This window comes from Malaya genurostris, chromosome 2 (assembly GCF_030247185.1).
Source record: "Malaya genurostris strain Urasoe2022 chromosome 2, Malgen_1.1, whole genome shotgun sequence".
Taxonomy (NCBI): domain Eukaryota; kingdom Metazoa; phylum Arthropoda; class Insecta; order Diptera; family Culicidae; genus Malaya; species Malaya genurostris.
The window spans coordinates 124,909,905-124,934,914 of NC_080571.1; the positions used below are offsets into that span (position 1 = coordinate 124,909,905).

Sequence of the window (25,010 nt, forward strand, 5' to 3'; positions counted from 1 at the left end):
ATTTGTTGCATTTCTACTGGATTATTGATGTGCTGAGGCTTTAGTTGGTTAATTAGAGCTGCGACTTTGTATTTATTGACTCGTTTCATAACTCCTTGGGCTACAGGGATGTCGCTTCCGATTTCAAGTTTAATTGACAGGTGATTGTTTCTAAACTCTTGGGGGATGACTTCCCAAGAGGTTTTGGTTGCTATGCCGGTCGTCGCAAGGGTAAGGTCTATCGCTGCACTGGTTTTGTTCGTCGAGGATAGACAGGTCGGGGTACCGTTGTTAAGTAAGATGAATTTGGATGGGTTTATTATGGAGTTCAGCAAGTTACCTCTGGTGCAGTTGTTTGAGCTAGGGTCCCAACTTTATGGTGGCTATTGAAATCGCCTCCAATAAAAATTTCTCCATCGGTGTTTTCTAGTGCTTCGAAGAGTTCTAGAATTCTTTTTTGATTTCTCCGGGGGGTGTGTTCCGGGTGGTATATAGACCGAGACCATCAGGATAGGATCGAATCCTTTTGTTATTTTTACTCCTATTGCTTCGACTGGCAAGAGACCATCGAAAGTAATTGTTTCGTAATCGAGCGTTTCATGTACGAGGATCTCTACTCCTCCGTACCCCTGGTTTCTGCGAGCAGATTCTAATCGGTAGGGTGCTAATCTGAATGGTTCATCTTTTTTCAGCCAGATTTCCTGCAACAGCGCAATATGTACCGTATTTTCGGAGAAAATGGCTAAGTTCCTCACGAGTGTCTACGGGACGGAGGCTTTGGATATTGTGTTGCAGGATTTTCAGCTTTCTACACTCCACCGTTTTGATTGATGTTGGTTCTGGTGAATGTTGTTTGTTCCGAATGATTTTCGAGAATGAGTTGTATGTCGTGTTCTATTTCGACGAGGAGCTGGTCTCTGTCTAGTTCTGTTTCCATACGTTGTATTTTGTTTACGATCTTGTGCTGTAAGTTGCTTAGAACGTTTATCCAGCGTTTGGACCGCGCCTCCGTAAAAAATTCTTCTCTGAGCCAGGCAATGAATCGTTCGAACTCTGTAGCTCTCAGAGGGTTTTCCTGGCATTTTGAACACAAGATATCTGTAAGGGTTCGTCGAGAGTGGGAGCTCTGGTCCCTCTTTGTTGTTGGCTTGAGAAAGACTGCTTATCGATTTTTTCTGTGGTTGCTTCCGTTTGGCTCCTGTGTTTATTTTATTGGTATTTCCAAGGCTTGGAAAGTCACTTCCTTCTGGCTCTTGTTCTGCTTCCTCTAGAAGGGCGAAGCGGTTCTGCAGCCTTGGGTAGGAGGTTTCTGCCTGGATGAAGGGAATTTGTTTCCTTTTCATTTCCTCACGAATGTTCTGCAGTCGTTGTCTTTCTGGGCACTCGGGGTGGTTTGCTTCGTGTCGGAGTTTGCAGTTGGGACATTTCTTCTCAGCGTTGCAGCCTGATGTAGGATGTTTTCCTCCGCAGTTGAAGCACCTTACCTGTGTAGTGCAAAAATTTGCACCATGTCCAAATCTCCAACATATTTTGCATTGCCGGATCGGCAAGCTATACAGTTCGGGTCTGAAATTGGAGCCGAAGATTTTCACCGATTTCGGCACTAGCTGTCCTGCGACTGTCACTTTGATGTTCATTGTGTTCTGTAGTTTTCCGTTTCGGTCTCGCCGTTTAATTCGCTGTGAGCTCATAACTTGCTCCTCAGCTCCGATGTTCTCCATCATTTCATCCTCGTCAAAATCAGTGGGGACGCCTCTGACAAAGGTGCCCACATTATCAGATCCGAATGGATTCCGAATCAATTCCGAATCGGCGAGAAATTTTCATTCGGAATTTCATGTGGAAATCATAATGAATTCCGAATCAATTCCAACTCTAGTGCAACAACCGATTCCGAATGAATTTCGCCTACAACCGGTTGATTCGGAAATCAGTCGGAATTGAGTGAGAAGATGCGGACTGAATTGTCCATTTGTCTTCTTCTTCTTCTTTCCCGATTTTGCACGTTTTCGTGCTGACTTTCAGTTTATTTTTAAATGAAAACTTTACATAACTGGTTATACACATTGAAATCTTCATGTTTTTCGGATATACAGAACTAGTAAATAACCAGTTCTTCTTAGAATTCCAACATAAACTGTTGAAATTCGCTGGAAATTAACAAAACGGCCTACCTTAGTCAGCATCATCCATTCCTCTAGCTGGAGTGTAATGAAATGGCTTAAGTCGCCTAAATTTTACACTAACACATTCATAAAATGAGCGAATATTCAATGACATTTATAATGTCAGGTTGATCAGGTTGATCGAGCAGCCAACTCAGGCGAAAATTCTAGCACTGAACCGATCGAGCATTGAAAAATCATGCAGTCGAGTAAGAATTCATTACGCATTCCGTCATTTCGATAATGTGGGTGATGGTGTGGTTCCTATTCTTAGGCTTATAGACTCTCAGGTTAGCTTCTGACAATTTCAGACGGCTTAATTCTGATCCGAATTCAGTCTCGGTTTTGAATCGAAATTTTCCGGATTTTGTTATTTCTGAAAATTTGCTGAATCCTTTTCCTTTTAGGAACTTTCCGACAATTGTCGGATGGTTTGGTACGTTTTTTTTCCTGTATCGATTACTTCAAGTATTAGTATTGAGTTTTGGGAGAGTTCGTTGTTAACTGTTCTTGTCCCTGTTTGGTTGTCCATTGCACGATCTGACGTGTGTTTTTCAGTTCTAGTATCGATTGTTTTAGTTCTACAACGGGTCATTCTGTTATTGGCTATTTTCCTGCTTTCGATGATTCTTTTGATCCTGTCAGAGGTAGTTTTCTCTGTTAACTTGTTTGTCTGTGCCATTACAGGAGTGGTCGAGTGTGCGATTGTGCGTTACTTTTGGAATTCGTTGCTACCGAGTATACGTTTGTCGAATTAAGCCGATTTATATCATAAATTAGGACCCGGCGATATGTGCACTTCGAAGAGTTTTCCAACTTAGTTCAATTTTTCACTAAAATTTCACTAGCGACGTGGAATTCCCTGCATCCACAACAGGTTCGCGAATGGAATTTAGATTTAATTCGAATGTTCGGACCTAGTTTGTCGAATCAATCCGAATAAAACCGCATTTAAAGACCGGCTAGACGTGCTGCTTCGCGAGGGATTTGTGACTTCGATCGAGGTGCAAATTCCATTTCGCAAATTCTATTTTTTTTTCTTCTCTCCTCTTCGTTTTAATAGCATTTCATTATATTTGGCGTCATCATTAAGACCACTTTACACTAGCTGCTGCTAGAGGAGGAGGCTGATTGTCAACGGTAATCAGTTGCCTCACTTGGCGTCCATCTTCGAATTTTTCCACACGCGGCAACCGGAATTTTTCGAGAAGTAAAAAACCACCACAAACGCGAGATGTTTCTGTATATTTTTTTATTTTCCCTGCAGCTGGACACTTTCCCTATTAGTTTTTGACGATTAACACGGAACGACGAATAAATCCGATACCGTATCGCTTTGAGAAAAATTTTCCGATTTAAACGCGCCGTAACCAACCGAGTCCAACCGCCTCCTCCATGCGTACTCTTAAGCAGCGAGAAAATTCACGCAGAACTTGTTCTGTACTTCGAATTTTCAAAAACTACATCGTATTATCTTAGGCAGCTAGAAAGTTGTTCTGTATTTTCAAGTTCTGAAAAGTTTCACGGGTACTTTTAGGCAGCAAGAAGGAGGTTTTAAGTAATTGTGCAACTTCTGGTTGCTTGGGAGGTTAACGGCATTCGATTGAGTTAACACCTACCGGAGTCATAGATTAAAAGCATTTACACATGTTACCAAATCACTTGGAAACATATTTTATGTAAACCGCTACCAACCAGGTTAAACACACAAACAATGACATTGAAACTAGATTCGAAGTTTACTTCAAACGAACGGTTCAACAGCAGTTAGGGTGAAATATGGGTTAGGTTTGGTATTATGCTTAAACGACATTACATTGATTTCTAAACGAAAAATAGTGAAGTTGAGTTCGGTCGCAACGGTAATTTTTGCTGAATGACTTTATGTCAAACGACTTCATTCGAATTAAAGGTAGACTAAACATGATCGTTTAGCGTAGCGCAATTCTTTTAGAGTATAGAATGATTTTTTTACGAATTATAAATACTCCAAAGTGATAAGGTATAATCAATTCCAAATAATATAACACAGGGTATGTACTTTAAAGAAAAATCATTGTTCACAATTAAAAGTTGTTCTAAACATGGTTTAACAATATTTTCCCAATTTTCAGACCACCGCAGTTGCTGAAATTGCTCGAGTTGCTTATTTATTCTCTGTTTTTCGTCGATTATGCTTGTATTATTCGGGAACTTGTAGAACCAATGCTCAAGCTGACCTGACAATTCAGCAGACGTTTCAAAAACCCAACCATTGCGACCATGTTGTACGAGTTCGTAGAGGCTGAAAACAATAATAAGAATTTGCAATTATGTCGACAATTCAATATTATTGGGCTTTAAGGATAATGGTGTGTATTTTTTGGGAATAATGTTTAGTAAACATGGTACAATCAAGAGATACAATACCAATTAAATTTTATAGCGCAGACTGGCAATCCACACCCGAACATATCAACTACTTTCATCGGTAAATCAAAACCACTAGAGCTATAGTGTAGGCACACTCCAAGATCGGCTGCAGCCAAAAGTTTTGGATAATCGTCATTTTCCAGCCAAGGAGTAGCAATGGAAACTTTTTTCCAAGCTTTATCTTTTATCAGTAGCCGATAGTATTCTTTCAACGGCCCTTTTCCAGTTATAACGCATATGAGACATGGAAAAAGTGTAGGATCTTCACTAGCCTTCTTGTCGTATAAATCCAAAGCCGATAGTAGTATACTAAAGTCTTCATCAGGTGTCCAACTAGTACTGGAAATTAGTAAACCCGGTCGATCGTGGCGATATTTGATTGTACCATCGACATATTGTACGGTAAATAAGGAAGCATTTTCTATTATATTCTCGTCAGTTGAATTGAGACTGTTTCCATCGAATTCTTGGATATTTCTGGACAATCGAAGGAATAATTTGTGGTCTTCACTGATGGAGCTCGGTCGGAAATGCGTTGGTGGACGGTCATACAGTACCGTTGCACTGAAATTGAAGAAAAAAGTATCTAAAAAATCTCCTTATATCCTTATTTCTAATATTACATATTGGTGAGGAAAGGGTTCTAATAAGCTTTACAGCCCTGTCCAAAATGTATTGCCCTCCCCGTTAATTTGTATCAGGCCGAATAAGCGTATGCGCGCCACATGAATGTCTCTTTCAAAATGAGGAAATTATATTATTACCCAACAGTTTCTATTATTTATTCATGTTGGTTTTCTTACCTTTGGTCATAGTTTATATTCTGTTTTACCTTAATTCCAGTGGTTCTATTCAGCTGTGATTCGTAAGTGTCTTTTGTTGTCATTTTTCCACTCCGTACTTTTGCTGGCATGTTATGTTGTTTCCTTAAATGTAAAAGTTAGTTGTATGCAGTGGTGTTTATGTTGTTACTGATATTCTTTCCTAATTCTTTCAGCTTTTTCGTATTTCTTGTTCCTGTTGTTTTTAGTTTGATCTTTGTAGAGCCGCTCATCATGGTTTGACGGATAAGAACTGAGGACATGCGTTTTTATTTAAATGATATTAACACTTGGGTTTTATTAGTATTGCCACAGCATGTTCACATTTCGTTATCTTCGGTTGATCTTGACAGTATTACCATCCGTTCAGGCACTTTTGAACATCTGGTGTACACTGACTCACAATCGAAATGTATCACGACCAATTTGATACAACGCACCCAAGGGAACGGTACAATGTATATTGTACACATACATACATATACACACAGGCACACACGCATACACACATGCATACATACCTACATGTGTTCCACAAACAAGCATCACAACATTGAGTTACTATTTCTATTCTAATAGATTCTAACTAAAATTAGTGTGCCTATAGTCATCTCATTAGTAGAGTCACCATGTTATTTTACCGATTACTCGACTTTTAATAAATGTAGCGATAACATCAAATACAAAATCTTTGCCTTGTCTCTAAGAAGCAATAGCGCATAAAAGTAGTTCGGAAATGGTTCAATACATGGTTACAATGGTTTTAGCGACGCAAAATGCTCCAAATTTCATGTTACTCTTGAAGTTAACATATCAAACAGAGATAACAGAACTCAGTCTAACTAATGGTTTTCGTACATGAAATGACTAATCGATTTGAGATGAATGGGGATACCGTTACCCAATTTCTATCTCTTCTATTGGTCGATCGTTAGTCCTGAGCTGAAAGGCCTTTATTATCGTTCTTGCATGTACTTACTCTTACATTTCATTCACACATCATCTCACCCATAAGGTCCCAAACGACACATCCTCACAATATAAACTGGATAAACATCGTTGGACAGCTATCAGTGGTTTGCTCATTGGTTCGGTCATTATTAATTTATTCTATTCTACAATATTCTATTTCATTACACAGTATTCCATGGTACACAAACCACCAATAAACGTCAAAGTTGGACTCATTTATTGTCATATTCAAGTCGTTCCATATCTTATTCATTTATTTCAATAATGAAGCTAAAAGCTGTAACGCATATCTTTATCAAATTGTAACGCTAATTGATTGTATGTGATGATGTTTGCAATACCGTCAAGCCGACCAACCAATGGGAGGGGAAAAAAGTATCTAAAAAATCTCGTAAATTTATTTGAATCAAAATAATTGATAACGTATATTAAAACTAAACTTTAGCGTATGTCAATATCCTATTTGTTTTATCAATATAGAATAGTAAGACAATCAAGTCAGGATCAGAGTGCTTTATTCCGATGCTGAACTTGGCCTCATTCAACAAACTTCGCCGCCGATACAAAGGTTAATGCACGGAAAACACGCGGCAGACTCGGGCCTGAAGAAAGCTGCCGAAAGCTGAAGAAAGATTGGCAATCGCCAGATGATAAGATGGGATTGCGGAAAAAAACTTCAATTCTTATGGTCGATGTAGTTCTATTCTTAATTTTACCTATATGAGCTCAGATTATATCTCTTTTTGCCTTTCTCATATATAATGGTTATGCAATCACTGTGAAAAACGACTTTTGCACCGAGGCCGAAGGACCGAGTGGCATATACCATATAAGCAATTCAATTTGAACTGCTCTGCCGAGGTCTAAGACGAAACGTAAAGAAAAGTAAAAACGGTTATGTGCTCTAAACACAAATTTAGGTTAACCCCTAAATGACCATACCTGAATCAGTCTGTATTAGCCGAAAATAACGTTTCCGATCGGCACGTCAGCAAAGACCTGACCCTTCGGGACCAATTTAATAAGTTTTTTTGCAAATAGCATTAATTTTACGTCTGCTTAGCGGTTCAAGTTGAACTGTTTAAGTTTGCAATTAGCAGTCCAATTTGAACTGCTCTGCAATGACAAGTCTAAGACGAAACGAAAAGGTTTTTTTTTTACTTCTAAGGGACGGTGTTCCTAAACCGCAATAGTTAGGTTCATGTCTCACAAAAGAAAATGAACAATAAGTTTCTAGATGTTTGATGTTAAATCACGTTAGAAATACCCTTGCTTACTATTCTAGACAATTCGGAGCAGTGTATGTAGTGTTTCTTACAGTCACTCAGCAGCATATATCGATACAGTAGAATTATTGTACTTCTGAAAATGGTGGCCTTTAGTTGCCCACCCTCTGGTTCTCAGTCGACATCCAGTTTGTTTACATTTGATTTAATGAAAATAAGAACTTGAGTAGATTAAGTGAGGAAATATACGGTCGCTGAGGTTCCCTTGTTCTTGCTGTATTATGCCAAATGACCATATGCCAATCGAAATGGGCATAATTATGGAGATTGTTTACAGTCATAAAGATCTTCTTCCACGCCTTCGGGTCGGGGCTCAAATATACGATAATTGGCTTGTATAAATAGCGCCCTAAGCATTGAGCTGCCAACCCGGGGCATTTCCTTCTCCTAAGCATATATTTTTTGGTTCGTTGTGCCTTCTCAATAATTAGCTCACTATTCAGTCTCATGTGTGGATTGTGACTAGAGAACAAAAAGTACTTACGTAATGTTCCAATTCTCTTGTAAATCTTGTTGCATTGCACGTGTAACACATAAGCTGGCTGATGCTTTCTTCCCAAAGTAACGTTCGATCATTTTGGCAAATTTCACGAATGAAGTGTTTTGTGTCGAGTTGATAGCAAGTATTGTATGGGTATAATTATGCCAATCGATGATAATTTTTGTTGACCGGACAAAAATACAATATAATTGGCAAACTGCTAAACTTGGAATAGCTGGTGGATTCTGGCATAGAATAAAATTTGGTTTTTTGATGCTGATCAGTGCGATCAGTAAAGTTAATGCTTGCCATATTGTTTTGAATATATACTTCAGCGAATTAGGTAGATTGAGCTCCGGAAACAGACTTAAAGCGTGAATTCTGACGTTTGACTTACTCATCAAATCCTCCTGGGGTTTAGATTCTAAGTAGCCAATTAAATCAACAAAGCAACATGTTTCAGAGAGACTTTTGACATGATATTGCATTCGTGGACTTCGGCCAATATCACCGAGTACGACAACACACGCTCGACAGGCTTTCAAAGATTTACCCATAGTGTTAATATTTTCATGGAAGAAAACAAAAGTAAATAACGAAAACTAACAAATTTATGCGCGTGTAAACCTAAGACAAGACCTGACAATTGGCTTCTTATTCTTCTTTCCGAATCATCGTTCTCGTCATTTTTGTTCTGTAGGATAAATCTCGGGTAATTTTTCAAAAGGGCGTATAAGCAAGTGACAGTTTCTCTTTGTTTACTTTCTCTTCTATTAATTACCAAGCGCTTTCCACGTTTATCACTCAACTCTTTGCATGAAATGATATCCGAAACTTTCGACTTTCAAACAGAATAGTTGTATCAAAGAACATCTTCTTAATCACATCACAATAATCGAAAGAGAAAGTGATTAAAGAGAAACTGTCACTTGCTAATACGCCCTAATGAAAAATCAACCGAGAAATACTAACGTATCGGATACAGTGTAGCCATATCTACAGATTTTTTATAACTTTATGCCAAGAAAAAAAATATTTATTCAATTTAAAATTTTAGACTCGGTTTTTTTCAATAAACATGAAAAATGTTTTGGTGAATGCATTTTTTATTATATATTAACAATTAAAAACAATTAATTGAGCTTTGATGACAAAACACGAGATATCTCATGTTGAACGCATAACCGAATCCATTGTTTACGTATTACCGGATCTTTTGGAAACCGGAAAAAGTCAAGTTTGGAAAGAAATGCTTAGTGCGACCACACAACAGTTCATTCTTCTCGTAAAAATAAACACACTTTCGAGTTTACACTAATTTAACAAATCTCGGTTGATTTTTCATTAGGGCGTATAAGCAAGTGACAGTTTCTCTTTAATCACTCTTTCTTTCGATTATTGTGATGTGATTAAAAAGACTTTCTTTGATATCACTATTCTGTTTAAAGGTCGAAAGTTTCGGGTATCTATTCATGCAAAGAGTTGAGTGATAAACGTGGAAACCGCTTGGTAATTATTAGAAGAGAAAGTAAACAAAGAGAAACTGTCACTTGCTTATACGCCCTTTTGAAAAATCAACCGAGAAATCTTTTTTGATTACACTTTAATTCACTCAAAAGAAAAACTGCTTGATGCTGATTTTAATTACACAGTGCTGCCATTATAAACATTTATTACAAATGAGATTGAAAAAAGTGAGACATTCTCTGAAAATTTTCATTTTCATTGGTGAGCTAAAATTATACATGTTAATAAACTTGTCTTCTGCTTTTCTTTATACTTGGCATCATTGCTCGCGTACCCTGCAAAAAGTTTTTTTCACAATGTGCCGGTAGCAACATCAAAATCAGCCAATCAGAAACTGGTCCATTTCGGAACAAAAGCCGTTTTCCTTTCCCCAGTTGTCAGGTCTTGTCTTAAACTGCCCTTAAGCTGCCCTCACACGTGACAATATTATTGTCAATCCAAAGTATTGTCAAAACCATCAATCCAATTGAAGAATCCAACCAACTCTTTTGCGATCGCTGCGCAGCCCGAGTGGCGAGCTTTGAACTAAACGATGGTGATAGTTTTCAGATTTTGCTTGAAGATTCGAACAAAATGCAGGGTTTTTATTTTTTTTCTTATGAATCGAATACTAACATACAAAAACGTGTGAAAATTTGGTAAAAAAATCGATCATTTATGATTCAGTAACTTTCCGTGGTTTGTTTGATTGATATTTATGGAGAAATCGTAACATGAAATACCAAATTGGAAGAAATGAGGTTGGGTTCTGTTTTCATATCTGGGATATTCTTTGATTTTTGGGTTGGATTTTGAGATTAATGGATAAATTATGATCAAAAGTTTTATGACTAGTCTATTTACTCATGTTTTACCATCTAAATCAAATCTGTATGTGAACTGAAAATTTCAAATTTCATCCGAGATTGTCAAGAGTATACACTGAGCTAAATTTTCTTTTTCACATTATATGATATTCTAATGATTTTGCACTATTAGCATTTCCAATAATAGTTACAATATGTGTTCAACATCATGTCAAATATATGAGATAATCTTATGAAACATAAAACTGTTCTTAACGTTATTTTTACAGGATTTCCATATAACGAATGAAATTTCCAGTCTGAATCAAATTTATTGGCGCGTCTTATAACCATTACTAGATTACCACAACATACATTGGAACAATTTATGAAGCGCATATTATATTCACTTCGAATTTATTTAAATAGATTCATATATACCATATGACTAGTTTTATAAAATTTATATATATATATATATATATATATATATATATATATATATATATATATATATATATATATATATATATATATATATATATATACATATATATATATATATATATATATATATATATATATATATATATATATATATATATATATATATATATATATATATATATATATATATATATATATATATATATATATATATATATATATATATATATATATACATATATATATATATATATATATATATATATATATATATATATATATATATATATATATATATATATATATATATATATATATATATATATATATATATATTTCTACGGAGGTCATACGAATAGCAGATAATTGCTACTACTACTTTTCTTTGAGGATTCAAGCTTTACTAGTATTCCATTCGGTAAGGGAGCACCCCATGATATTTGCGAAAGAGAAGTGAGATCCCGAGACTGAAAATAAAAAAATTAGTCTTACTAGACAGATAGAGTAATGAAATGTACCGGATATATATTTCATGGTCCGTTAACGCATATCCTTGAACGAAGTTGGATGAGCTGTTTTGTCAGCAATTTAAAATTACATTGAGATGCGGAACTTCCTGAAAAAAATGGTCTGGAGCAGTTAATGAATGTCGAGGACACAACTATTCACGACTTTCATCGGATTTCCATATAAATTATATGGGATATTTTTATAACTTTCATTATGATAACGTCCATTTAGATTTGACGTACACATTAAATAAAGATTATAAGTTTCCATATAATTTCTATGAATTATATTCTGCATATGATTCATATGACAAATCTAATGAATATAAATAAGATTTTCATTTCAGTGTAGGACAATTTGAAATCATATATTTGATGACAACACGTGAATAATCGTTTTTCTTACCCATATTTGTAAGGTTTTGCCATCTGCATTCTTTTAAACTCAAGTAAATTGAAAAATTCGTCAAAAATTTTTCTAAATACATGGGATATGTCAAAACAATCACCATAACGCTATCTCGTGGTGACCACGCTGATTGGATTGTTCAATAATATTGTCTCGTGTAAGGGCAGCTTCCCGCATAGCGTTTTGGCTACCTGGACAGCCATGGCCACCAGATGGCTCCCAAAATTGATTCAGTGACGGTTGTCAAATCCAATTTGACAAAACAAAGTCGCCTGTATCTAAGTTAGCCGAGCGTTTTCATCTTCTCACCTTCGCTGAAAATGTCAAACATTTCAATGTGGAAAAATCCTGGTGGATACGGTTGTATCGTTTGAGTTGTATATCTGGCAGCGATGAGGCAGTTGGTCACCAGAATGTATGCCAGCCATATTTTTCCAGCTGGCAGCGTTTAGTCAGCCATCTGGCAGCTATGCGTATGCGGGTTGATGGCCGCTATTAAGAAATTTGACGTCTCTGTTACCTACACCGATGCGGAGTGCAGATATCTATTTATATACGAGATTAGAATGTGTGCGAGTCGAAGTCAAAGTTTGTGGGGGGTTCAATAGCGGCCCTTACACGATCATTAAAAGTGTAATTACTAAGTAATGACACTTCTGCTCAAACGCTCGTCATTACTGCATTACTGTACATCATTACTTTTTGCATTACACGTTCATTATTAATGATGAGTATTTGTAACTACTCCAGCAATTGAAGAATCCAACCAACTCTTTTGCGATCGCTGCGCTGCCCGAGTGGCGAGCTTTGAACTAAACGATGGTGATAATTTTCAGATTTTGCTTTAAGATTCGAACAAAATGCAGGGTTTTTATTTTTTTCTTACGATTCGAATACTATACTATACAAATACATACAAAAACGTGTGAAAATTTGGTAAAAAAATCGATCATTAATGATTCAGTAACTTCCCGTGGTATGTTTGATTGATATTTATGGAGAAATCGTAACATGAAATACCAAATTCGAAGAAGTGAGGTTGGGTTCTGTTTTCATATCTGGGATATTCTTTGTTTTTTGGGTTGGATTTTGAGATTTAAAGATAAATTATGATCAAAAGTTTTACGACTAGTCTATTTACTCATGTTTTGCCATCTAAATCAAATCTGTATGTGAACTGAAAATTTTAAATTTCATCCGAGATTGTCAAGAGTATAGGACAATTTGAAATCATATATTTGATGACAACACGTGAATAATCGTTTTTCTTACCCATATTTGTAAGGTTTTGCCATCTGCATTCTTTTAAACTCAAGTAAATTGAAAAATTCGTCAAAATTTTTTCTAAATACATGGGATATGTCAAAACAATCACCATAACGCTATCTCGTGGTGACCACGCTGATTGGATTGTTCAATAGCAATAGCAATATTTTTATTTTCGTTTAGCTGAAAATAAATTTGATTTGCCATTGAAACGTTAAGGTTGATGAAATATTAACAATTTAAATCTACACTTTGTTATTATGTTATAGTTCTAAAGATATTCAGCACTTCCACAAAAATCCACATCCGGAATTCCATCATTACTCGTGCCATTACTACGGAAAAAGCATATAGAGTTTCATAAGCTATGAACTTATAAACCAAGTAGAAGACAATTGCATTAGGTGTTTTAGATTTTTATAAACGGTTTTATGCCTTTCTCAACTGTTCTCTTGGTATTACAGTATTTTTTTATTGCATATATGTCTTCACTAATTGGTACGATTCGACAAAATTCACTTGGTTGTTGCAATAAACTAACACTAGCATTCATCACATAACCACTGAAATTAGCCACACCGTGGATTGGACAATTAATTGATTATTCGTTCAATCGATTGATATTGCGACATCCCTCCGTGTAAAGCCCATTTGGGACACGTTCACTTCACTTAATTCCCACTTCATACTGGTAGTAAGGGCCGTTAGTATGAAATTGAAACATAAAACAAAGCTCAGTTAAGCCCTATCGACCACTTCCGATGAAACTCTCAACGGGCGAGCACGTTGCATTGTGTTAGCCCTGAAAAAATTCAAGTATTTTACAAGAAAGCATTTTTATTCGTACTGTGACGACTCGACGCAGCCACACAGCGAGATTTTTGCTTGTAGTCCAGTGAAAAGAAAGTCCTTTGGACTATATTGCAATCAACCTCTTATTCAATCATTCTAAATCTTATTCATTGAATTTAATAATTAAGTTAAAAGCTATAACACATACATATATTAAATTGTAATTCTAATTGATTGTATCTGATACTCAGCCCGATTCTGCAATCCGACGGATTTGTGATACGAACAAATCTAAACTTTCGTTCGAGTTCGAATTTTGCATTCTTTATTCCGTTCGACTTGCATGATTCGATCGACTCTCGTTAGAGAACACTTGAAATTTCGAACACTAACCAACAAAGCTGTCAACACTACTTGCACGTTCTATATTATTTATATTATTAATTTCTTAGTAAACGAAACCGTTATACTTGTATAAACAAATTAGAACGATTCTAAACCGAACATAAGTAATACAAGTCGATCGAGTAATGTTCGAAAATTTAACAACTCGAACGAATGATATTCGAGTTCATACGCAACTCGAATGGAATGCAGAACGGAAATTGCACATTCGATCGATAGACGTACAGAATTAGGTTTTTTATCGTGACGACACAAATGAACAAGTATTCATCCTTGACAGTTCAGCGGTACTGTTTACAAACAAGCTTAAACAAAAATCGAAGAGCACATCTAAAACAATCATCTTTACACTTTGCAACTGAGTTACTTTTATTTAATAAATATCAAAACCGAACCGTATTCAATCGTGAACAAATGTTTTAAAACTTTATTAGGCGATACGGACCGTAAATGATCTGATCCAATTTGTCAATAAACAAACTGCTGGACTGTCAAAAAGTGTTCATCCGATTGAGGTTAGCAGTGACGGTAAAAAACCTAATAGGGGTGAATGTTTGCAATACCATTATACCTACCAACCATGGGAGGGATAACAATCGTTGGTCTATTATCGTTTACAAAATCATCACAGAGTATGATAACGAAAATCTTTTAATTTTCTGAGATATTGGGACAGTATTATCACTTCTGATCACTGTTGTGCAATTATCACTTAGTCAAATATTGTCACGGAGTATAATTTCATTCCTTTCAATATCACTACAGCAATATTTTTTAAATTCACACATGATTATGAATAATATTCTCGCGATTATCAGCCATACAGTGATTTTAAATATTTATATATCGGAAGTCCAATACGCAATATACAATGCAAATACAGCGAAAAATAAAACATTCTGAATGTCGATTTTAGAGACGAAGGACTTGATTTCAATTCCAGGGTTGATTTACTCATGATCTAATAAGATTAAACCCAATTAAACGCTATTTAGCGTGAATTTGATTTATAGAAGTAACAAGAGTGCAGGGTTTTGCGCAGTGTTTGCACCAGCCCTCTACTGAGATGTCATGTTGCCACGATAGCACTTTAAAGAGCGCTTTTCCACCACCTGGTTCGAACGCTTGTTCGTGTTTGTACATGCACAATGCGATTATGGAAAAAATACACGGAGAACCCTTCGATCATAAAATTGCGATATCGCAGTTTTTGATTTTTGCGATAGTTGATTTAACTAATTTCTTTTTGATTCAACCAAAATGGTTTTTGATTTGCATATATTCAAGTAGTTGAAAAATATGTTGTTTTGAATGCTGTCAAATGCCGGAGACAGTTGAAAGCAAAACAGTAATTGCAATGCAAAATCAACAACTTTTTTAGTTGAAATCTGTTCGCGTCGCTTCAAAATGTCAATGAAAACAACATCGATGGTTAAAGCGTTTGGTGAAATTGTGTTCATTCGATTTCAGAATTTTATGATAACAAGTGTTTATCTAACAGCGGTGTTGTGATAAAGTTAACCTCGTTTGAGATGAAAAAGATTTGGAGACAAATTAGAAAATGTTAATGAATGATCATCTCGTAATCTTTCAGGTATGCGCAAAACTTTTATGCTTCATATTCGATCATTATTCACTTCCTGCAGACTGTTTTACTTCCAGCTGTTTGTTACCGATGATGATGTTCATGCATTAGCAATAAAACGCTTTTTGACATGAATTTAATTTATAAAAGTAACAGGAGCGAAGGGTTTCAAACGCACAGAACGCGCTGCGATTGAAGGCGCGTTTGAATTGCCGTCGCGAAATTCCAATTCCCAGCGGTTGATACACACAAGCTCATATAAATTGACTAAAATTATCAGTGCATAACTTTAGTTCAACCGTTTGAAGGCATCATTTTAGGTAAATTTAATAATTTCGCTAATTTACTCGCCCCTCCGGGCACTTTTGCTGATTAAAAACGTTTTTCTACATCAATCATTATCAATCGAATCAGAAGTATTTTTTTTAGAATTTATATCTTTACTGATCTCAAAACAAACAAACAAATAAAACCGATTTATTTTTCAACTAACAGAATTTTGTTTCAATAACAACACCAGTTATTTCAACTAAAATATTTGTTGAAATTGAAAGGTATGTGTCCTCACTAATTGACAGCATTTTATTTTCAAACAGTTAAATTAGTTGTTTCAACCATCGTTTCTGCTAATCGAAAAACAAAAATGACAGTTTAGTTAAAACAACAATCGATTAGTTGTACCAAATTTTAACCAATCGAATTCAGAAAATCAACTAATATTATGGTTGAAATGGGATCGCGGGTGGTTCCGTGTACGTATATACAAATAATAACAACCACAGAATAGACAATAGATCACGTAATACGTATATGAAAATAATAATAATAATAACAATCATAGAATAGAAAATTGATTACATTAAAGGCACAGAATCATACAAAACGAATAAAAGTTTTTTGTCGTGAATACGACTTACTTTACTATGGGGTGCCTTTTCAAAATTTACCCTCTGAGAGAGTGATAAGTTTTTGATCGTGAATATCTCTTGTTGTATCTAACGAATCAACATAATTTTTGCTACATGCCATCGGAAATATGATCACAATTTTATGATAAAATTTTCAGTTGTGTGACATAATCTCAAATAGTTCAAAATTAAACTTTTCTGAAATGTTTGGTATAAACGAGTATCAAAGAGGATAATTCATATGGCGCGTTTGCCTTTCTCGTATTTTGAAAGCTCATAGCTCAGTGATCTGTGGAAGGATTTATATAATCTAACTACCAATAGAATCGAAATTTTTCAACTTAAACGTGTATAGCAAGAGCATTGAAGTATTTCAATAGTACACTATTGAAAAACCTATCTCATTTGACCCATGTCAACACCAGCCAATCAGAACGCGTTCTGAGGAAGAGAAGAAAATAGCTGCTGCTGTACAACAAATCGTTCAAGAAAAATGTTTCCAAAAGTGGTGAATATCGTAGTGAGTTCCTCAATTTGGTCCTTCTGAATGCTAGAAACGAATCCCTACAGCATATTGATAGTCTCTTTCAATAAATTATGCAAATCCGAAATGAAATAATCGACATTGAAATTCTATATGCGGCTATTTTTATAGCCGTTAGGACCGCCCATTAGTGAAAAAGCTACAAACGAAATCACATAAAAGGAAATCTCTTAACAAAAATTGAATCAGTTTGGATTCTATCGCCACTGCGAGCAGATGTGTTTTGTGTCGTCTGCACAGCTAGTTTCGCTTTCGACAAGAGCGATTACGTCACAGCTGCCAGTCATTTCGATGGATGAAAAAGCAACGTTGGAGAGCATTATAAAAAATCAGCCGTTCTAATGGCTCTAAAATTTTTCTAAAGAACTATTAGGATTTGTTTTTCGCAAATCGCAGGTAATTATCCTCAGTTTAGTGCAAATCAAGAACAATTTGGTTAGATTTGTGCACTTTTCGCTGTGTGAAATTCACAGTAATCGAGATCAAGTGAAGCCTTTTTTTGAGAAAAATGTTCCGAGTTTAATATCGTAGAGAATTCCGCAATTTGACCCTTCTGAATGCTGGAAATTAATCCCTACAGCATATTGATAGTTTTTTTCAAAAAATTTTGCAAATCCGAAATGAAATAATCGACATAAAAATTCTGTATGCGGCTATTTTTATAGCCGTTAGGACCGCCCATTAGTGGAAAAGCTACAAACGAAATCAAATAAAAGGAAATCTCTTAACAAAAATTGAATCAGTTTGGATTCTATCGCCACTGCGAGCAGATGTGTTTTGTGTCGTCTGCACAGCTAGTTTCGCTTTCGACAAGAGCGATTACGTCACAGCTGCCAGTCATTTCGATGGATGAAAAAGCAACGTTGGAGAGCATTATAAAAAATCAGCCGTTCTAATGGCTCTAAAATTTTTCTAAAGAACTATTAGGATTTGTTTTTCGCAAACCGCAGGTAATTATCCTCAGTTTAGTGCAAATCAAGAACAATTTGGTTAGATTTGTGCACTTTTCGCTGTGTGAAATTCACAGTAATCGAGATCAAGTGAAGCTTTTTTTTGCGAAAAATGTTCCGAGTTTAATATCGTAGAGAATTACGCAATTTGTCCCTTCTGAATGCTGGAAATGAATCCCTACAGCATATTGATAGTTTTTTTTTCAATAAATTTGCAAATGCGAAATAAAATAATCGACATTAATATTCTGTATGCGACTATTTTTATAGCCGTTAGGACCGCCCATTAGTGAAAATGCTACAAACGAAATCACGTAAAAGAAAGCTCCTAACAAAAATCTAATCAGTTTGGATTCTATCGCCAATGCGAGCAGATGTATTTTGTGCCGTTTGCAAAGCTAGTTTCGCTTCCGATAAGAGTGATTACGTCACAGCTGCCAGTCATTTCGATGGATGAATAAGCATCGTTGGAAAGCATTATAAAAAATCAGCCGTTCTAATGGCTCTAAAAGTTTTCTGAAGAACTATTAGGATGTGTTGTTCGCAAATCGAAAGAAAATATCCTCAGTTTAGTGCAAATGTAGAACAGTTTGGTTAGATTCTTGCACTTTTCGCTGTGTGAAATTCACAGTAATCGAGATCAAGTGAAGCCTTCTTTGTTTTTGCGAAAAATGTGGAAAAGGGAAATGCTTGCATAATTCATACAATTGATCAACTATTTGATATTCGGAAGTGTTAAGGAACATGTCATTTGTTTTCGTATTCACGACATCCAGTTATGTCTCTGACATTACCCACCCGCCTTTTTTGAAGTCCCAAACTGTGTGTGTGCCCGAAAATAGTCGTCGCAGAAGGAAGGATGTCAGTAGCTTAGCCAAGCTACATAAGAGAACGAGAGGGTGTGATCGGATGCGGTGGCAAGTTGAAGACAAAGGGAATTGTGGAATCACCAAGATGTCAGAAGGAAGAACAGCAGAGCTGAAAAATCGAGGCAATTACGAGTTGAAAAATCGAGGCAGAAAAATTTCGAAAAAAATTTAACATGGAAGACGTGATAACAAATCAAAGTAATGGCAATGCTACAAATTGCTACATCAACAAGTACAAATGATAACAAAACAAGAAGGAAGTAAATGCAGTCAACACAGTTAAAGATGACTTGCGTGGGTATGTCACAACGTTACAAATTGCTACCCTATAATTTATTCAGTGAGCATCGTCAAAGCTCAGCTGAATACCATAAACAAATATAGGAAATCAAAGTTAATCAAAGTTATTAATACGTGGAAAACTAAAAACACTACGAAGAAAACAACCACGAGATCAAATGAAATACATAAAAGCTGCTAGGAACCTCAAAACATTGTATCCAACGAGAAGCCATGATGAGAAGCAACAATACAGAATATCAATACATGACTAATCAACGAAGAAGCTTCATCACATATATTTTTACGGAACTATTATTACTACTGGCAGTAATCCCAATGATCAATTTTCAACTATGCCCAATGAAGCATAAACAACGAGAAGCCCTAATACGTATCACCAACACAGAAGAACGAGCTATTAGGAACGAGAACGACACGGAACCCAGAGTCCGAGACTAGCAACCGTTCGATCACCCCACAGATAAAGTAACAATGGAAGCATAACATGCGACAGGATGGCGTCAGAGGAGAACACATACACGAGGACCACAGTAAGGTTAGGAAATTTAATTTGCGTATAGCCAAAATGAAAAAAAATCCGTATGTAAAGAAGTCCGGCAATAGTAATTATAAATACGGAAATTTGTGATCCAGCTACAAACCTTAATGTTAAAAACCAACGCATTCGACTTGATGTCTACCCTTCAGGTAACATCAAGCTCAGTAAGTAAGGGGGCATGCAGCGCCCTTAGCAAATTTTCCTTCGAATTTGCTAGTATTGTAGAAAAAGTAGGAAATTGTGAAGGAAACTCTCATATCAGCGTAGCTGCAACCTTCAGGTATAAACTTTGTTATTGAAGCGTGCACATTTGCGAGCATTAGTCATCGCAAAGATGTTTAAGAAATATTGTTATAAAATCATAGACAGTTCCGAGCATTAGTCAGCGCAGCAATGTTGTAAAAACAAAGTTATTTTCACGGACACTGGTCACTGCCTCTAACATAGTGACAGCGGTCTCGGCTTTCGGTAGAACTTCGGAAGAAAGTCGGATGAACTTTCTACTTAGAATCACAAGCTCGGCTTGTACAAAAATCTTCGGGCTTCACCCGAAAGTAAATGTTAGGAGCTTAAAACCCCTAGTTGGGAAGAGTTAGCATCCAGTTCAGTTTTAAAAAGTTAGAGAGGTAGTCGTTGAAAAAAAGGCGGACGGTATTAAGTAGTTTTTTTTTGTTTCGAGTAGTCGGTTAGTCAGTTCAGTTTTAAAGAGTGCGCGGTAAATAGCCGTTAGTCTTGGGATTCGACCCATAGATAAGTTAGGCCATCCCGTCCGAGGTTCTCGTGTTAATAATCGTTTTTAAGTGATATCAATTCAATGTGATATAAACAGGTGGGGCAGACCACATGGCATGCTTGCGTTGGTAACCAAAAATTTGTAAATAGTTGGGTAAAAACATGCTTTGATTCAATGCCAACTAGCCCGAACGATGTGACGAAAGCAAGCACGTGGTTTTTAGTTTTACTTGGCTTGCTGAAGCAAAGTCATTTTCACTAACACAAAAAAGTTGTGTTTGCCCCACCTGTTTCTACATTGATATCAATTCGGGTACAATACCGTTACAAAGAAGAGAATTCGCAAGATATGATTGACAGAAAGCATGTTAACAGTTTCTGAATAGTGAGAAATAGAAGTAAATATCGAATTTGTAAGCACATAGTCTGATGGTAGCAAGTGGGAGAAGAAACCTGTAAACTGTAGTGTTATCGTGAAACGATAACAAGTGATAATAGTTTTGCGAAAAGTTTGCTACCACTATGTAAAAGACGTTATTCAAATAAAAGTTTAAAGAAGAACAGAAGAAACAAAATTTATTATTTTTCTAACTGTGGAAAAGACCCATCCCCTTTTCGCGTGATTTTTCTCCCTCCGCCGCTCGTCCGGAAACGCAAACGGGCAATGCACTAGTCTTGTCTTGCGCCTCTGTGAAATTCAAGTAGTGTTAATATTTTTGAAACTGCTAGAAAGCTTTGTGATTAGATTTTTATTATTGGCATTGTAATTGTTTTTAATCATCGCATGGTATATTAGGATTAGTTTAAAATTGATTTTCAATACATCACACAATCTATTGGATATCAGCATTTTCAGTGAAACTCGCTACATGGCTGATAATCGTGAGAAAGATTTCGAATGCAAATCATTTATTATCACGTATGAGTTACAAAGCAGAATACGTACACATTTTCTGAATATTATTAAGAATTATCATTAAGACCAACTTGTCTATTGATTGTCAATAAATAGATCATTTAGGGGTTAGCCAAATTTTGTGCTAGGGCACATAACCGTTTTTATTATTTTTACGTTTCGTCTTTGACTCATCAGTGCAGAGCAGTTCAAATTGAACTGCTTAGTGCTAAACTCGGCAGTTCAACTTGAACCGCTAAGCAGACGTAAAGTTTCTGCTACTTACAGAACACTTTTTGTTTTGCAACGAAGTGCAATGTCTTTTCTGACGTGCCGAACGAAAACGTGTTTTCGACTATTTCTGGCCGATGCAGGTATGGTCATTTAGGGGTTAGCCAAATTTTGTGCTAGGGCACATAACCGTTTTTATTATTTTTACGTTTCGTCTTTGACTCATCAGTGCAGAGCAGTTCAAATTGAACTGCTTAGTGCTAAACTCGGCAGTTCAACTTGAACCGCTAAGCAGACGTAAAGTTTCTGCTACTTACAGAACACTTTTTGTTTTGCAACGAAGTGCAATGTCTTTTCTGACGTGCCGAACGAAAACGTGTTTTCGACTATTTCTGGCCGATGCAGGTATGGTCATTTAGGGGTTAGCCAAATTTTGTGCTAGGGCACATAACCGTTTTTATTATTTTTACGTTTCGTCTTTGACTCATCAGTGCAGAGCAGTTCAAATTGAACTGCTTAGTGCTAAACTCGGCAGTTCAACTTGAACCGCTAAGCAGACGTAAAGTTTCTGCTACTTACAGAACACTTTTTGTTTTGCAACGAAGTGCAATGTCTTTTCTGACGTGCCGAACGAAAACGTGTTTTCGACTATTTCTGGCCGATGCAGGTATGGTCATTTAGGGGTTAGCCAAATTTTGTGCTAGGGCACATAACCGTTTTTATTATTTTTACGTTTCGTCTTTGACTCATCAGTGCAGAGCAGTTCAAATTGAACTGCTTAGTGCTAAACTCGGCAGTTCAACTTGAACCGCTAAGCAGACGTAAAGTTTCTGCTACTTACAGAACACTTTTTGTTTTGCAACGAAGTGCAATGTCTTTTCTGACGTGCCGAACGAAAACGTGTTTTCGACTATTTCTGGCCGATGCAGGTATGGTCATTTAGGGGTTAGCCAAATTTTGTGCTAGCAGAACTGCTCTGCACTGATGAGTCAAAGACGAAACGTAAAAATAATAAAAACGGTTATGTGCCCTAGCACAAAATTTGGCTAACCCCTAAATGACCATACCTGCATCGGCCAGAAATAGTCGAAAACACGTTTTCGTTCGGCACGTCAGAAAAGACATTGCACTTCGTTGCAAAACAAAAAGTGTTCTGTAAGTAGCAGAAACTTTACGTCTGCTTAGCGGTTCAAGTTGAACTGCCGAGTTTAGCACTAAGCAGTTCAATTTGAACTGCTCTGCACTGATGAGTCAAAGACGAAACGTAAAAATAATAAAAACGGTTATGTGCCCTAGCACAAAATTTGGCTAACCCCTAAATGACCATACCTGCATCGGCCAGAAATAGTCGAAAACACGTTTTCGTTCGGCACGTCAGAAAAGACATTGCACTTCGTTGCAAAACAAAAAGTGTTCTGTAAGTAGCAGAAACTTTACGTCTGCTTAGCGGTTCAAGTTGAACTGCCGAGTTTAGCACTAAGCAGTTCAATTTGAACTGCTCTGCACTGATGAGTCAAAGACGAAACGTAAAAATAATAATAAATAGATATTGAACGGGATGAAATTTTGTTCATACTCTCTTCGAATGATCATAATCATCGTTGATTTTGCGGATAGTGATAATCGATGCCTAAAATCGGGTATGATTTTTTTCAGCGGAGATATTTGATATTTTCGCAACACCTACTAGCAGACTGTTGTAGTGCAGCGCTAGTAACAAAAACGGCATTGAGTACATGTAATTTTTAATGTTAAATTTCGTCATTTTAGTTTACTAGCACTTCCCATTGCGTGGTTCTTATTTATTCAAACTTGAGTGTTAGAATTTACAAATAACAACACTATTATTTAACTATACAAGTTTTTTCGCCTCAAAGAAACTCTTCAAGTGTTTCATCTGCCATAAACCCATTGTGACTAGAACAAGTGTTTGAGCTAGAGACCACCAAAGTACACGTTGGTTGGTACTATCGCTGGTTTGACGGAAGCGCTCTTCACGGTACTAGATGTGGAGAAAAAAATAAATTAATATTGAAGTATTGTTGTAGCCAATTTTACCCGTTGGTAATTCTGTTCTTTAGTTATTTGATCCACTTGATCCAACAGTTGACGAATCCGAAGTTGTAATTCGGTTAGCTTTTCTTTTTGTGCAACATTAGCGTAATCAATTGCGTGCTCACCAACTTGTATATCCAAATGCACCCGTAACTGGGAACCGCTGAACCAAGCTGTACTGTTTGAATACATGCAGATCACATGCTCCCCAGGAGTATGCGAAGTAAAAGAGATACGCCCTGCAAAAAAATTCGTTAGCTTAGACGCTAGGTAAAAGAATTTCAAATTACCTTCGGAGCTATATACCCGGGAAAGAATTGTTTTATCATCTGGATCTTTCACCTCAACATGCATCCCTATGCCAGGTGAGGAAGGCATGAATCCTCCGCTTCGCGGATCATAGAGCTCAACCTTATAGTTGACTGAAAATAGTTTAAGTATAACTACACTTTGCCAGTACATTCTATTATCATAATCAACTTACCTATAACAGTTGTTTCATCTGGAATTTCTTCAATGAAGCATTTACGTTCTGTTTCTCCGATGTGAAAATAAAGGGCACTGCTGAATGGAATCGCAATCAAGAATATTGCCACACTATACAACATTTTAATATTTCAATGAAATTGGCAGATATTCAGTAAAAATACGCGATTCGGAAATATTTTCTAAAATGACGGCGACACGTCTATAAATTCGGTAAACTATTAACACGCTACAGACGAAGTAATCACTTTCATTCAATTTTCATCAATTTTGAATTACTCGCTTCCCAGTAAATTTAAACACCGGACAAATCGTTATCGAATGTTCACGATTGCATTTCGAACAATATTGACTTTTACATTATGTCTCGCTATGAAGTCACATACGTAACAATCGCACGCGATTCCGTAATTCACTCAATAGGTGAAAAGGAAAGGAAGGCAACAGGACGGGTTTATCGCAGGAAGTGGAATCACAGACTAACAGACAGGACACTCAAATTAGATTCTTCAATCATTTTAACGGTCATTTCGAATATTCCTTTATTTGGGACAGTACTCACATGTGTCATGATGGCGCCACGTTACCCTATCAAAAATATCCAGCCTGTCATCTAGACTGTGTTTATTTTTTCATTTACCAACATAGTTGCCATTTA

General features: G+C 36.3%; 2 protein-coding genes across 3 annotated transcripts; both read right to left on the minus strand.

Moving 5' to 3' along the window:
* Positions 1–4,110: 4,110 nt before the first annotated feature.
* On the minus strand, positions 4,111–8,801 carry LOC131430246 (chitobiosyldiphosphodolichol beta-mannosyltransferase). 2 transcript variants are annotated; one of them, XM_058595045.1, is made up of 3 exons: positions 8,120–8,793; positions 4,554–5,120; positions 4,111–4,428 (listed from the first exon to the last, which is right to left on the minus strand). In XM_058595045.1, exons 1-3 carry the CDS (start codon positions 8,671–8,673, stop codon positions 4,116–4,118), a joined length of 1,434 nt encoding a protein of 477 aa, XP_058451028.1. In that variant the 5' UTR covers positions 8,674–8,793; the 3' UTR covers positions 4,111–4,115. The 2 variants fall into 2 exon arrangements, with proteins under 2 accessions (XP_058451028.1, XP_058451029.1); XM_058595046.1 differs by lacking the exon at positions 4,111–4,428 and adding an exon at positions 5,389–5,482 and having other exon boundaries at positions 4,967–5,120; positions 8,120–8,801.
* Positions 8,802–23,575: 14,774 nt separating this feature from the next.
* LOC131431061 (transmembrane emp24 domain-containing protein eca) lies at positions 23,576–24,587 on the minus strand. The gene is made up of 4 exons (XM_058596520.1): positions 24,351–24,587; positions 24,157–24,288; positions 23,870–24,105; positions 23,576–23,813 (listed from the first exon to the last, which is right to left on the minus strand). Exons 1-4 carry the CDS (start codon positions 24,472–24,474, stop codon positions 23,664–23,666), a joined length of 642 nt encoding a protein of 213 aa, XP_058452503.1. The 5' UTR covers positions 24,475–24,587; the 3' UTR covers positions 23,576–23,663.
* Positions 24,588–25,010: the final 423 nt, after the last annotated feature.